The 14,013-nt window shown below is 44.4% G+C and overlaps 1 protein-coding gene across 13 annotated transcripts in view; it reads right to left on the bottom strand.

The window, feature by feature from the left end:
• The window catches only part of CNBD2 (cyclic nucleotide binding domain containing 2), a 75,353-nt gene that overhangs the window by 14,790 nt on the left and 46,550 nt on the right, over nucleotides 1-14,013 (bottom strand). For 12 of the 13 annotated variants that reach the window (XM_054467739.1, XM_054467740.2, XM_054467738.1 and 9 more), the window contains 2 exons: nucleotides 7,384-7,561; nucleotides 4,622-4,742 (listed from right to left, as the gene is read on the bottom strand). In XM_054467739.1, the coding sequence (XP_054323714.1) occupies nucleotides 4,622-4,742; nucleotides 7,384-7,561 (299 nt within the window). Of the gene's footprint in view, nucleotides 1-4,535; nucleotides 4,743-7,383; nucleotides 7,562-14,013 lie in introns of those variants that run through there. The other variant, XM_063659192.1, reaches the window with a different exon arrangement.

The following is a 14,013-nucleotide window of genomic DNA, read 5'->3' as shown; positions in this document are numbered from 1 at the left end:
TAGGCTCTCTCTCCTTTAAGACAGCATATCTACATAAATTGCTTGAAATTTATTCTGCAGGGAGATTTGTCTCTTCTCCTCCATTTATTAATTCATTTATATCAATATGCACTCATGAATGTTTATTTTGTACTTTTGGTTATAATCCAACACTGCTTTATTTTGTTGTTCAAATTGTTTCAGCTTTCACCATTGGGAGATCTTTTAGGTGGCCCCCATGTCCCTTGGACATGCTCCCATATTAAAGTAGTTCCTGCCCCCTCCCCCAGCTCTTCCTTACTTTCTGGCGTTTACAATATGTTCTAGACTCACCCCGTGTATTTCCTGCCCTAGTCCTAGATTCAACCATTCTTCCAAAGAGCCCTTGTTCCTTTCATTGGGAAATTGTATTAGAAATCATGATCTGGTTTCTTGACATTGGCCTGGGCAATGGTTTTTTTTTGGGTATGACCCCAAAAACACAGGCAACAAAAGCAAAAATAGACAAATGAGATTGCATCAAACTAAAAAGCTCCCGCATAGCAGAGGAAACGACCAACAAAGTAAAAAGACAACCTAAAGAATGGTAGAAAATATTTGCAAGCCGTACATCTGATAAGGGGATAATATCTAAAATCTATAATGAACTTAAACAACACAGTCTCAAGAAATCAAATAGCCTGGTTAAGAAGTGGGCAAAAACTCTGAATAGACATTTCTCAAAGGAAGACATACAAATGACCAACAGGTATATGAAAAAAATGCTTAACATCACTGATCATCATGGAAATGCAAATTGAAAATCCAATGAGATGTTGAGTTATACCTGTTAAAATGGTTACTATCAAAAAGACAAAATATGACAAATGTTGGCAAAGATTTGCAAAAAAGGGAACCCTCATACACTATTGGTGGGAATATAAATTAGTACAGCCATCATGAAAAACAGTATGGAGGCCAGGCACGATGGTTCATGCCTGTAATCTCAGCCCTTTGGGAGGCCAAGATGGGAGTACTGCTTGAGGCCAGGAGTTCCAGACCAGCCTGGGCAACATAGTGAGACCGTGTCTCTAACAAAAAATAAAAAAAATTAGTTGGGCATGGCAGCACACACCTGTAGTCTCAGCTATTCAGAATACTGAGGTGAGAGGATTGGTTGGGCCCAGGAGTTCAAGGCTGCAGTGACCCATGATCACTTGCCACTGCAGTCCAGCCTGAGTGACAGAGCAAGACCCTGTCTCTTAAAAAGAATAAAAGAGGCCAGGTACAGTGGCTCATGCCTGTAATCCCAGCACTTTGGGAGGCCGAGGTGGGCGGATCACGAGGTCAGGAGTTCCAGACCAGCCTGGCCAACATGGTGAAACTAAAAATACACAGTCTCTACTAAAAATACAAAAAGTTAGCCGGGCATGGTGGCGCGTGCCTGTAATCCCAGCTACTCAGGAGGCAGAGGCAGGAGAATCACTTGAACCCAGGAGGCAGAGGTCGCAGTGAGCCGAGATGGCGCCCCTGCACTCCAGCCTGGGTGACAGAGCAAGACTCTGTCAAAAAAAAAAAAAAAGAAAAGAAAAGAAACCAACCAAGATCCAAGTGCTAAGTGTGCTCATTGCTGGAAGGGTATCATTTTTTTTAGGCCCTATTATCTGACAGAGCAAAACAGTTGTATGTTTCTACCCATACCTATATATATTTCTTTTTTGTTTTTTGAGACGGAGTCTTGCTCTGTCACCTAGGCTGGAGCGCAGTGGCACAATCTCGGCTCACTGCAAGCTCTGCCTCCCGGGTTCCCGCCATTCTCCTGCCTCAGCCTCCTGAGTAGCTGGGACCACAGGTGCCTGCCACCATGCCCGGCTAATTTTTTTTGTATTTTTAGCAGAGATGGGGTTTTACTGCGTTAGCCAGGATGGTCTCGATCTCCTGACCTCGTGATCCGCCCTCCTCGGCCTCCCAAAGTGCTGGGATTACAGGCGTGAGCCACCACGCCTGGCCTACCTATACATATTTCTATACATAATTATCTGTAAGTATATATTGAGCTAAATTTGAGTGTCTACTGATGTTTTCAACTCTAATCCATTACTACATGGAGCATTCTAGGCTCCCCCTGCTTTCTATATATTCCTGCTTAAATTGTGAAAAACCTGGCTCCCACCCTCTGCCATCCATTTATTGAACTGATTTATTTCAGTATTAACACTGTACATGTATAGTAGTAGAAGTATTGTTAATCCCTACCTTCATGAGAAACAGCTTTATCACTAGGGCACAGTGCTCAGATACAGTTCCTTTTGCTTTAGTCTCACCAGCTCCACTCATTTCCAAAGTTACTTAATCAGCATCTTTTCCCCCCAACTCCTTCACAGAGATTGTTTCATACATTTGTAATGGTTAGATTATCTTGTCATAGTTTGTATTCCTTCCTCAGATCCACTGACCTCCTAGATGATTTTTTTCTTTTTCCTTTTTTCTTTTTTTTGAGATGGAGTCTCGCTCTGTTGCCCAGGCTGGAGTGCAGTGGCACAATCTCTGCTCACTGCGAGCTCCGACTCCCGGGTTCAAGCAATTCTCCTGCCTCAGCCTCCCGAGTAGCTGGAACTAAAGGTGCCCACCACCACGTCCGGCTAATTTTTTGTATTTTTAGTAGAGACGGGGTTTCACCATGTTAGCCAGGATGGTCTCGGTCTCCTGACCTCGTGATCCGCCTGCCTCGGTCTCCCAAAGTGCTGGGATTACAGGCGTGAGCCACTATGCCCGGCCGATTTTTTTCTTTTTTAACAAATTGCATACATTAAGATTCACTCTTTGTGCTGTAAAATTAAATGGGTTTTGACAAATGCTTTTGTATCTACCATTACAGTACCACAGAGAATAATTTTACTGCCCTAAAAGTCCCCTGTGCTTCACCTATTCATCCCATCTCCTGAACTCCAAACCTCTTGCACCCACTGATAATTTTACTATCTCTAGAGTGTTTTTCTTTTCCAGAATGTCATAGAATTGGAATCATGCAATATTTAGCCTTTTCATAATGGATTCCTTAGAAATTGAATTCTTTTTTTTTTGAGATGGATTTTCGCTCTCGTTGCCCAGGCTGGAGTGCAATGGCACGATCTCGGCTCACTGCAACCTCCGCCTCCTAGGTTCAAGCAATTCTCCTGACTCAGCCTCCCGAGTAGCTGGGATTATAGGTGTCCACCACGCCTGGCTAATTTTGCATTTTTAGTAGAGACAGGGTTTCTCCATGTTGGTCAGGCTGGTCTCGAACTCTCAACCTCAGGTGATCCGCCCGCCTTGGCCTCCCAAAGTGTTGGGATTACAGGCGTGAGCCACCATGCCTGGCCTAGAAATTGAATTCTTTAGAAATTAGATTCTGTAAAAATATTAGGTAATTTATGTATTTGTTATTAATTTTTTTTTTGAGATGGAGTTTCGCTCTTGTCACCCAAGAGGAGTGCAGTGGCACAATCTCGGCTCACTTCAACCTCCGCCTCCTGAGTTCAAGCAATTCTTGTGCCTCAACCTCCCAAATAGCTGGGATTTCAGGTGCCTGCCACCATACCTGGCTTTTTGGTTTGGGTTTTGGTTTTTTTTTTGGAGACGGAGTTTTACTCTTGTCCCCCAGGCTTTAAGTGCAATGGCACGATCTCAGCTCACTGCAACTTCCGCCTCCCAGGTTCAAGTGATTCTCCTGCCTCAGCCTCCCGAGTAGCTGGGATTACAGGTGTGTGCCACCATGCCTGGCTAATTTTTGTATTATTAGTAGAGATGGGGTTTCACCATGTTGGCCAGTCTGGTCTTGAACTCCTGACCTCAAGTGATCCAACCTGCCTCAGCCTCCCAAAGTGCTGGGATTACAGGTGTGAGCCACCATGCCTGGCCCCAACTAATTTTTGTATTTTTAGCAGAGACGGGATTTCACCATGTTGGCCAGACTGGTCTCGAACTCCTGACCTCAAGTGATCCGCCCGCTTCAGCCTCCCAAAGTGCTGGGGCTACTGTGCCCAGCTGGTATTGTGTTTTTTAATGTCAAATTCCAATTGTTCATTGCTGGTATAAGGAAAGCAATGGACTCTCGTATATTAATCTTGTATCCTGTGACCTTGCTATAATCTCATTAGTTTCAGGAGGTTTTTCTTTTTAAAAAAATTGTTTGGAATTATCTACATAGACAATAATGTTATCTGCAAACAAAGATAGTTTTATTTCTTCCTTCCCAATCTGTATACCTTTTATTTCCTTTTCTTGAATGGACTAGCTAGGGCTTTCAGTATAATGTTGAATAGGAGTGGTAAGAGGAAACATCTTTGCCTTGTTCCTGGATTCAGCTGGGATTACAGGCGTATACCACCATGCCTGGCTAATTTTTGTATTTTTAGTAGAGATGGGGTTTCACCATGTTGGTCAGGCTGGTCTTGAACTCCTGACCTTGTGATCTGCCCACCTCGGCCTCTCACAGTGCTGGGATTACAGGTGTGAGCCACCGCGCCTGGCCTATTCTTATCACATCTTTACAAATCAACATAATTCCTTAATATCATCAAATATGGAGGGAAATGTTTTTAAACCTTTACTGTCATTACTTAACATTCCAGCCCATTCATGTTACGTACTCCATGGTGAACAAAGCTCTTGGCACACTCACCAAAATTTCTCCCTGCTCCACAGTGTGCACCTTCACGTAGGCCCCCACTGCAGCCTCCTTGGGGAGCTCACCAAGCTTGGTATTGATCATGGCACATTTGATCGACTGAGCAGGCCTGGATCTGAAATGTGACAGCTTGTTAGAGAGCTCATCTGTAACACAGTCTGCTCCTGAGGACCTGGCTAATCAGCCCTCACTCTTCTGCACATGGAGGGCTCCCCTCCCTGAGGAATTCACAACTCCCCAGAAAGCGAGAAAACTCAAAATCAAGCCCTGGGAGAGACTGACTCCCATTGTCAGGAATTGGAGGGTGGGAAAGAGGAGACTTGGGAGAGGAAGGTGATACAGGCCCTCCCCTTAAACACCTGAGGGCTGTTCTCCTGGAGGCAGGGGCTGATGCAGCCAAGCCAGGCCTAACGGGTGGGAAGTCCAGGCTGGCCCTCTCATGCTCAGCATGAGGAAGGAATTTCTTTCTTTTTTTTCTTTGAGACGGAGTCTCACTCTGTCGCCAGGCTCGAGTGCACTGATGGGATCTCTGCTCACTGCAACCTCCACTTCTGGAGTTCAAGTGATGCTCATGCCTCAGCCTCCCAAGTAGCTGGGACTACAGGCGCCCACCACCACGCCTGGCTAATTTTTAGCAGAGACGGGGTTTCACAATGTTGCCCAGGCTGGTCTCAAACTCCTGGCCTCAAGTGATCCACCCGCTTTGGCCTCCCAGAGTGCTGGGATTATAGGCATGAGCCACTGCGCCCAGCCAAGAGGAAGGAATTTTTCTTTTTTTCTTTTTCTTTTTTTTTTTGAGACAGAGTTTTGCTCTTGTCGCCCAGGCTGGAGTGCAGTGGCACAATCTTGGCTCACTGCAACCTAGATTCTTCAGAAGGATTATCCATAACAGCTCAAAAGTCACAGGGTGCTCGTTATGGAGGCCAGGAGCTTGGAAATGTTAACAGGCAAAGAACTCATGTGAAGTGGCCCTTGTAGGAATGCAGGGATTGTGACACTGGTGCCATTGTTAGTCTCATTATGACACTTCAATTTCAAAAGTAGCAGGGGGAGGGGGCTGTGCTGCTCTGGGCCCAGCAGTGAGCTGATTCTAGGCTGGTCCTCACTGAGTCTCCTCTTCTGCTCTTCAGTCTCTCCAGAAAAAACAAAAGCACAGCACCCCAATGTGCATCCGCCTCATACCAGTCATGACAATCATACCGATAACAACACTGAGCTGCTCAGGTTTGAATCCTGGCTCTGCCACTTTCTACCTGCGCAACCTGGAACAAACAACTTAATCTCTCTCCGTACCTTGGTTTTCTCACCTGAAAATGGGAATGATTATAATAGTACTCGTAGAGTTGTTATAGAGATTAAATTAGATAATTCAGTACTGGGCACAGAAAAGGGGTTTTGTTTTGTTTTTGAGATGCAGTCTCACTCTGTTGCCCAGGCTGAAGTACAGTGGCGTGATCTCAGCTCACTGCAACCTCCGCCTCTTGAGTTCAAGCGATTCTTGTGCCTCAGCCTCCCAAGTAGCTGGAACTACAGGCGCCCGCCACCACACCCAGCTAATTTTTGTATTTTTAGTAGAGACGGGGTTTCACCATGTTGGCCAGGCTGGTCACAAACTCCTGATCTCAGGCGATCCACCCGCCTCAGCTGCCCAAATTGCTGGGATTACAGGCATGAGCCACCATGCCCAGCCTGTTTTCTTTTTCTTTTTCTTTTTCTTTTTCTTTTTTTTTTTTAAGAGACAGGGTCGGTCTGGCGCGGTGGCTCACGCCTGTAATGCCAGCACTTTGGAAGGCCAAGGCTGGCGGATCACGAGGTCAGGAGACCGAGACCATCCTGGCTAACATGGTGAAACCCCATCTCTACTAAAAATACAAAAAATTAGCCAGGCACAGTGGCAGGTGCCTGTAGTCCCAGCTACTCAGGAGGCTGAGGCAGGAAAATGGCGTGAACCTGGGAGACGGAGCTTGTAGTGAGCAGAGATCACGCCACTGCACTCCAGCCTGGGCAACAGTGCGAGACTCCATCTCAAAAAAAAGAGACAGGGTCTTGCTCTGTTGCCCAGGCTGGGGTACAGTGACATGATCACAGCTCACTGCAGCCTCAACTTCCTAGGCTCAAGCGATCCTCCTGTGTCAGCCTCCTGAGTAGCTAGGATTACAGATATGTGCCACTATGCCCAGCTACAAAAAGTATTCTGTAAGTGTTAACTATAATTATCATTATCTCATTTAATTGCTGGCTTGCAACAACCCCAAGACTTAGATGCTATTATCTATCAAGAAATACAGCTTAGAGGGGTCAAGTCCCTTGCCTGGGGACACGGAGCTAAAATAAGTGGCTAAGCCAGGATTAATTCCAAACACAGGCTCTTATCTACTATGCTATAACTGCCTTCCTTAGATGGACAGAATTTTCTGAAGCAGCTCAGAATCAAAAGGGCCCAGAAACACACAGACCAACAGAATGTCAGAGCCAGAAGATCTGTCCAGCCCCTTCTTCCTTAGATGGGTTACTGAGGCCCTGAGAAAAGAAGTGGCTGAATGCCTGACGTAGCCTTGTGAGTTACAGGTGGAGAATGCAGGTCCTGGCTCTCAGACCCAGGACATCTCTAGGCTGCCTCATGCACAACCCTTTGGGATTGACCTGTGTCCTCCACCTTTGACCCCTCTCCGCATCCCTGACATTCTGCCATATAAGTATTATCTCCCTTTGCAACCACAATCTGGACCCGTCTATCTGCCAAGGGCTGAGCTTACTGGATCTTCGGGCCCAGCATCTTGGGGAGAGTGTCTCCTGAGGTTCTGATCTTCCTGCTGAAGCTTGTCCCCTGTAGCCCCCAGGCTTTTTTGAGATGCAGAAGTTTCAAGGAGCTAAAGTCTTGTAGAGGATATGATTTGATCTGGAATTCCTTAAATCTTTCCATAGGAGAGTATTCTGTTAGAGAAAGCACAGGAAAAGATACTTATGGATCTTTGCATATATGATGGTTATGGTGGTAGTAGTTGAAGCTTATCACAGGAACCTGCCTGGATGGTCTAGCACATGGGGAAATTTTTTTAAAAAAAAAAAGAAAGAAAGATAAAACACTGTGGCCTCCATGTAATGTCCCTGGGTGGCAGGCCCTGCGCTAGAGCCTTTACATCTATTACATCTGGAGAAGGGTGATTAACATACTTTAAGAGATAAGATGAACAGCAGAGAGCTCAAGTCACCCAGAAAAAGGTTAAAGCTTGGATTTGAACTCAGGTCTCTTGGATTCAAAGCTCATATATTCCATTAACAGACCACATTTATCCCGGCCTTCAAACTGGGCTTTCAAATTGGGGCAGAGTCAGCAATAAAAGATAAATGGATGACTGGTCATGGAACCTTGGACAAGTCATATAATCATTAGAGCCCTCATAGAACTATTGTAAGAATTACAGGCTGTGCATGGTAGTGCACGTTTGTAATCCCAGCACTTTGGGAGGCCAAAGTAGAGGATCACTTGAGCCCAGGAGTTCAAGACTAGCCTAGGCAACATGGCAGGACCTCATCTCTACAAAAAATTAAAGAATTAGCCAGGCATGCTGGTGCAAACCTGTAGCCCTAGCGACTGGGGACACTGAGATGGAAGGATTGCATGAGCCCAGGAAGTTGAGGCTGTAGTGAGCTGTGTTCACAACACTGTGTGCAATCTGGGCAACAGTAAGACTTTGCCTCAAAAAAAAGAATTACAGATAAAGTATGTGATATTCCTAGCACAGTGCCGGCATATAATAGGCCCTCCATGAGAGTTATTTAAAAAGATCACCAAGAGCCAGTTGCAGTGGTGCACACCTGAGTCCTAGCTACTCAGGAGGCTGAGGTAGAAGGATTGCTTGAGCCTAGGAGCTCAAGTTCAGCCTGGGCAACATAGAAAGACCTCATCTCTTAAAATAAAATAAAAAAAACTCGAAGGAAAAATAATACAGAAATAAAAAGGAGTAAGCTACTCAGCATGCTAAGTAAAAGAAGCCAGATACAAGAGTCCATACTATATGATCTTATTTATCTATTTATTTATTTATTTTTGAGAGGAGTCTCGCTCTGTCGCCCAGGCTGGAGTGCAGCGGCGATCTCTGCTCACTGCAAGCTCCACCTCCCGGGTTCACGCCATTCTCCTGTCTCAGCCTCCCGAGTAGCTGGGACTACAGGTGCCCACCACCACGCCTGGCTAATTTTTTGTATTTTTAGTAGAGACGGGGTTTCACCGTGTTAGCCAGGATGGTCTCAATCTCCTGACCTCGTGATCGGCCTGCCTCGGCCTCCCAGAGTGTTAGGATTACAGACGTGAGCCACCGCGCCCGGCCCGTATGATCTCATTTATATGAAACCATAGAAAGACAAATCTAACCTATAATGATAGAAAACAAATCAGTGGTTGCCTAGGGAAAGGGTGAGGGGTAAAGACTGACTGGGAGGCGGCACAAGGGAACTTTGTGGGGTGATGGAAATGTTCTATAACTTGATTGTAGAGGTATAAATTTGTCATGGAACTATAGCCAGGTACAGTGGCTCACGCCACTGTAATCCCATGTTTTGGAAGGCCAAGGCAGGAGGATCGCTTGAGCTCAGGAGTTCGAGACCAGTCTGGGCAACATGGCAAACCCCCGTCTCTACAAAACATACAAAAATTAGCAGGGTGTGGTGGCACGTGACTGTAGTCCCAGCTACTCAGGAGGCTGAAGTGGGAGGATTACTTGAGTCTGGGAGGTCAAGGTTGTACTGAGCCATGTTCATGCCACTGCACTCCAGACTGGGTGACAAAGTGAAACCTTGTCTCAAAAAGAATTTTTTTCCTAATTTGTCATTTAACTATACACGTAAAATATGTGCACTCTATTACATAAAAATTATACGTCAAGAACATTGATTAAAAGAGAGATCTCCAGCCGGGTGTGGTGGCTCATGCCTATAATCCCAGCACTTTGGGAGGCCGAGGCGGGCAGATCACAAGGTCAGGAGTTCGAGACCAGCCTGGCCAACATGGTGAAACCCCATCTCTACTAAAGATACAAAAAATTAGCTGGGCATGGTGGCGCATGCCTGTAATCCCAGCTACTCCAGAGGCTGAGGCAAGAGAATTGCTTGAACCTGGGAGGCAGAGGTTGCAGGGAGCCAAGATCGTGCCATTGCACTCCAGCCTGGATGATAGGGCAAGACTCTATCTCAAAACAAAAAAAGAAAAAAAAATATCTCCAGTATGAGAGTCAACTCTTCAAATTAATGTCTTTTGTTTGTTTGTTTGTTTTGTTTTGTTTTTGTTTTTTTGTTTTTGAGATGGAGTATTGCTCTGTCACCTAGGCTGGAGTGCAGTGGCTTGATCTCGGCTCACTGCAAGCTCCACCTCCCAAGTTCACGCCATTCTCCTGCCTCAGCCTCCCAAGTAGCTGGGACTACAGGCGCCCGCCACCATGCCCCGCTAATTTTTTTGTATTTTTAGTAGAGACAGGGTTTCACCGTGTTAGCCAGGATGATCTCGATCTCCTGACCTCGTGATCCGTCTACCTTGGCCTCCCAAAGTGCTGGGATTACAGCTGTGAGCCACCATGCCCGGCCCCTCAAATTAATGTTAATGGGAATAAATCCAAATTCCACAAGCAGTAGGTCTGGCTTAACAAAACACATATAAAAAGCCCTGAGTTTGATCTTTCGGAAAGGCACTTCAACAACATCTACCAACGTTTTAAATGTATGTAGCCAGTATGCACTGGATTAACTATTTCAGGGGTCCCCAATCCCCTGGCCATGGACTGGTACAGGTCTGTGGCCTGTTAGGAATGAGGCTGTACAGCAGGAGATGAGTGGCGGGTGCATGAGCATTATCACCTGAGCTCCACCTCCTGTCAGATCAGTGGTGGCATTAGAGTCTCATAGGAGCACAAACCCTATTGAGAACTGTGCATGAGAGGCATCTAGGTTGTGTGCTCCATCTAATGCCTGATGATCAGAGATGGTACAGTTTCATCCCAAAACCGTCACCACCTGCCCCCATCTGTGAAAAAATTGTCTTCCACGAAACCAGCCTCTGGTGCCAAAAAGGTTGGGGACCACTGAACTATCTGATCCAGTAATTCTCAGAATTTGTCTAATACGTTTCCTTGCACACAAATGCAAAGATAAACACACCAGGAAATTTGCCACAGTAGAGTAAACATTTGAAAAAGAATTCAAAATATCTGTAAAAGGTAATTAAATTAATTATGATATATGCATATAATAGAATAAAACTCAACCATTAAAAACATAGATCTAGACTTCTGCTTTTGCTTCCAGCCAAGACGGAATAACAGGGACAAAATTTTCTCTTCTACTTGAAAATATTGGGCAACATTTATGGAAAAAATTGTTTTAAAGACATTGAAGGATGGATGCGGTGGCTCATGCCTGTAATCTCAGCACTTTGGGAGGCTGAGGTGGGAAGATCCCTTGAGGCCAGGAGTTCAAGACCAGCCTGAGCAACATAGTGAGACTCTATCTCTACAAAAAGATAAAAAATTAGGTGGGTGTGGTGGCTTATGCCTATAGTCCCAGCTACTCAGGAGAGGCAGGAGGACTGCTTGAGCCCAGGAGGTCAGGGCTGCAATTAGCTATGAATGGGTCACTGCACTCCAGCCTAGGTGACAGAGTGAGACCTTGTCTCAAAAAAAAAAAAAAAGACATTGAACATCAGGCAATAAAGGACAATCATCCATGATGCAAGAGAGAAAACAAATGAGGTGAGCCCTACTACTGCCCTAGCTTGCTGCCTAAAGATTTTCTGGGCCATGGTGCAGGGAGGGGGAACTCAGATGGAGCCCAGCAATCTCTTTGAATTGATGAGACAGAAGACATAGTCAGGGGAGGGCAAGGCAGCTAGAGTCCACAGAGCAGGGAACCAGAGAGAAGAGAGCTGCATAGAGACAGAACTCCAAAGATCTGCAGAGAGTTTCTGCTGAAGCTCAGCTGAGTATTAATCAGCACTGGGAAACTACCAGTGGTAGGCAGCCTCTGAGATGGCCACCAGTGACCCCCACCTCCTACTAGTCACACACTTGTGTAATACCCTCCCATTAAGTGTGGGTTGGGCTCACATCTAACAGGATACAGCAGAAGTGATGAGATTTTATTTCTGAGATTAGGTTATAAAAAAACTGTGGCTTCCATCTTGGGCATGTTCTCTGTTGCTCTCTCTCATTCTTGGGGAAGCATGTCATGAAACTGCCCTGTAGAGACACCCATGAGGCCAGACACTTGGCCAATAGCCATGTGAGTTAGCCTGGAAGCGGGTCCCTCCCAGATGAGCCTTCAGATGAGACCACAACCCTGGCTGACAATGGCAACCTCAAGAGATTTTTTTTTTTTTTTTAGATGGAGTCCAGCTATGTTTTCCAAGCTGGTCTTGAATTCCTGGACTCAAATGATCCTCCTGCCTCAGCCTCCCAAGTAGCTGGTTCATAAGAGGTCTTGAGTCAGAAGCACCAAACTAAGCTATGCCCAAATTTCTGACTAACAGAAATTGGGAGAAGTAAATGTCTGTTATTTTAAGTTGCTAAGTTTTGGCGCAATTTGTTACATAGTATACTACCCAAGGCTGGGGAAAGAATCACCCCAAATGATTAGAGGGATAAATCATCAGAGCTCAAACAGGACCAGAAATAGTCCTGTTCCCAATAACTAGAATAGAAAACCTCTCGAGTCATGGGGCATTCTGAAATACACAAAATGGTTTTACTTCATGAATGGGAAACTAGCTCTAGATTAAACACTGTTCTGACCCCACATAACAAATTTAAAAGCTAGCCTTGAAAAGATCAAAATACTTCCAAGTAACTACATCTTAACATTCAGAAATAGTTACAGGAATAAAAAATATGCAGTACCCAAAATTCACATTTTCTAGCATCCTATTAAAAAATCATGAAGGATACAAAGAAGTAGGAAAATATAAACTACATGAAAAGGAAAAAAATGAATTGAAACTGACTCAGAAATGACACATATGATGGAATTAGTATATAAGGGCATTGGAAGAGCTATTATAATTATATTCCAAGGAAAAAATATTGTGTATATTAAGTAGAGTTGTGGAAATTATAAAAAGACCCAAATCAAACTTTGAGATATAAAAACTAAAATGTCTAAAATGAAAAGTACACTAGGTGGGATTAACAGCAGATTAGACAATGCAGAAGGAGGATTAGAAAACTTGAAGACATAGCAATAGAAACTATCCAAAATGTCACAGAGGAAAAAATGAACAGAATATCAGTGAGCTGTGAAACACAGCAATCCAATATACACGTTGCAATCCAATATACATGTAATTGGAGTTCTCAAAGTAGAGGAGAGGGAGAGACAAATAATTTTTTTGAAAAAATCATGGTCAAAATATTCCAAATCTGATTTTAAAAATACAAACCCAGGAATCCAAGAAACTAAATGAACCTCAAGCACAGAAACATGACAAAAATTATACCAAGGCACAACAAATCAAATTGCTTAAAACTATTGATAAAAAAATTCAAAATCAGCCAAAGCAAAAAGGTACACTGTGTACAGAAAATATACAAGGTTATATAAAGAGGTTATACAAAAATAAAAATGTTGGCCAGGTGCAGTGGCTTATGCCTGTAATCCCAGCACTTTGAGAAGCCAAGGCAGGTGGATCACTTGAGGTCAGGAGTTTGAGACCAGCCTGGCCAACATGGCAAAACCTCATCTCTACTAAAAATACAAAAATTAGCCAGGCATGGTAGCGGGCGCCTATAATCCCAGCTACTCGTGAGGCTGAGGCACAAGAATACTTGAACCTGGGAGGCGGAGGTTGCAGTTAGCCAAGGTCATGCCATTGCACTCCAGCCTGGGCGACAAGAGCGAGATTCCATCTCAGAAACAAACAACAACAACAACAACAAATACAAAAATTAGCCAAGTATGGTAGCACATGCCTGTAGTCCTGGCTATTCAGGAGGCTGAGGCAGGGTAATCGCTTGAACTGGGGAGGTAGAGGTTGCAGTGAGCCGAGATTACACTATTGCACTCCAGCCTGTGTAACAGAGTGAGACTCTGTCTCAAAAATATAAATAAATAAATAAATAAATAAAATGTTAACGGACTTCTTGTTGAAAACAATAAATAAAAATGTGAACGGATTTGCTGAAAACAATGCAAGCCAAAAAACAGACTTTAATGCAACATCTTTAAAGTAGTGAAAGAAAAAAACCTGTCAACTTAGAATTTTATATCCAGCAAAAATTTCTTTCAGAAATGAAGATAAAATAGTTTTCAGACATAGAAAAGCTGAAATAATTCATCACTAACAGACCTGAAATACAAGAAATGTTAAAGGAAGTACTTCAGGCAGAAGGAAGTGGTTATTAGGT

This window comes from Pongo pygmaeus, chromosome 21 (assembly GCF_028885625.2).
Source record: "Pongo pygmaeus isolate AG05252 chromosome 21, NHGRI_mPonPyg2-v2.0_pri, whole genome shotgun sequence".
Lineage (NCBI taxonomy): Eukaryota > Metazoa > Chordata > Mammalia > Primates > Hominidae > Pongo > Pongo pygmaeus.
Note: the sequence above shows the minus strand (reverse complement) of the source record. Positions and strands in the feature narration are given on the sequence as shown.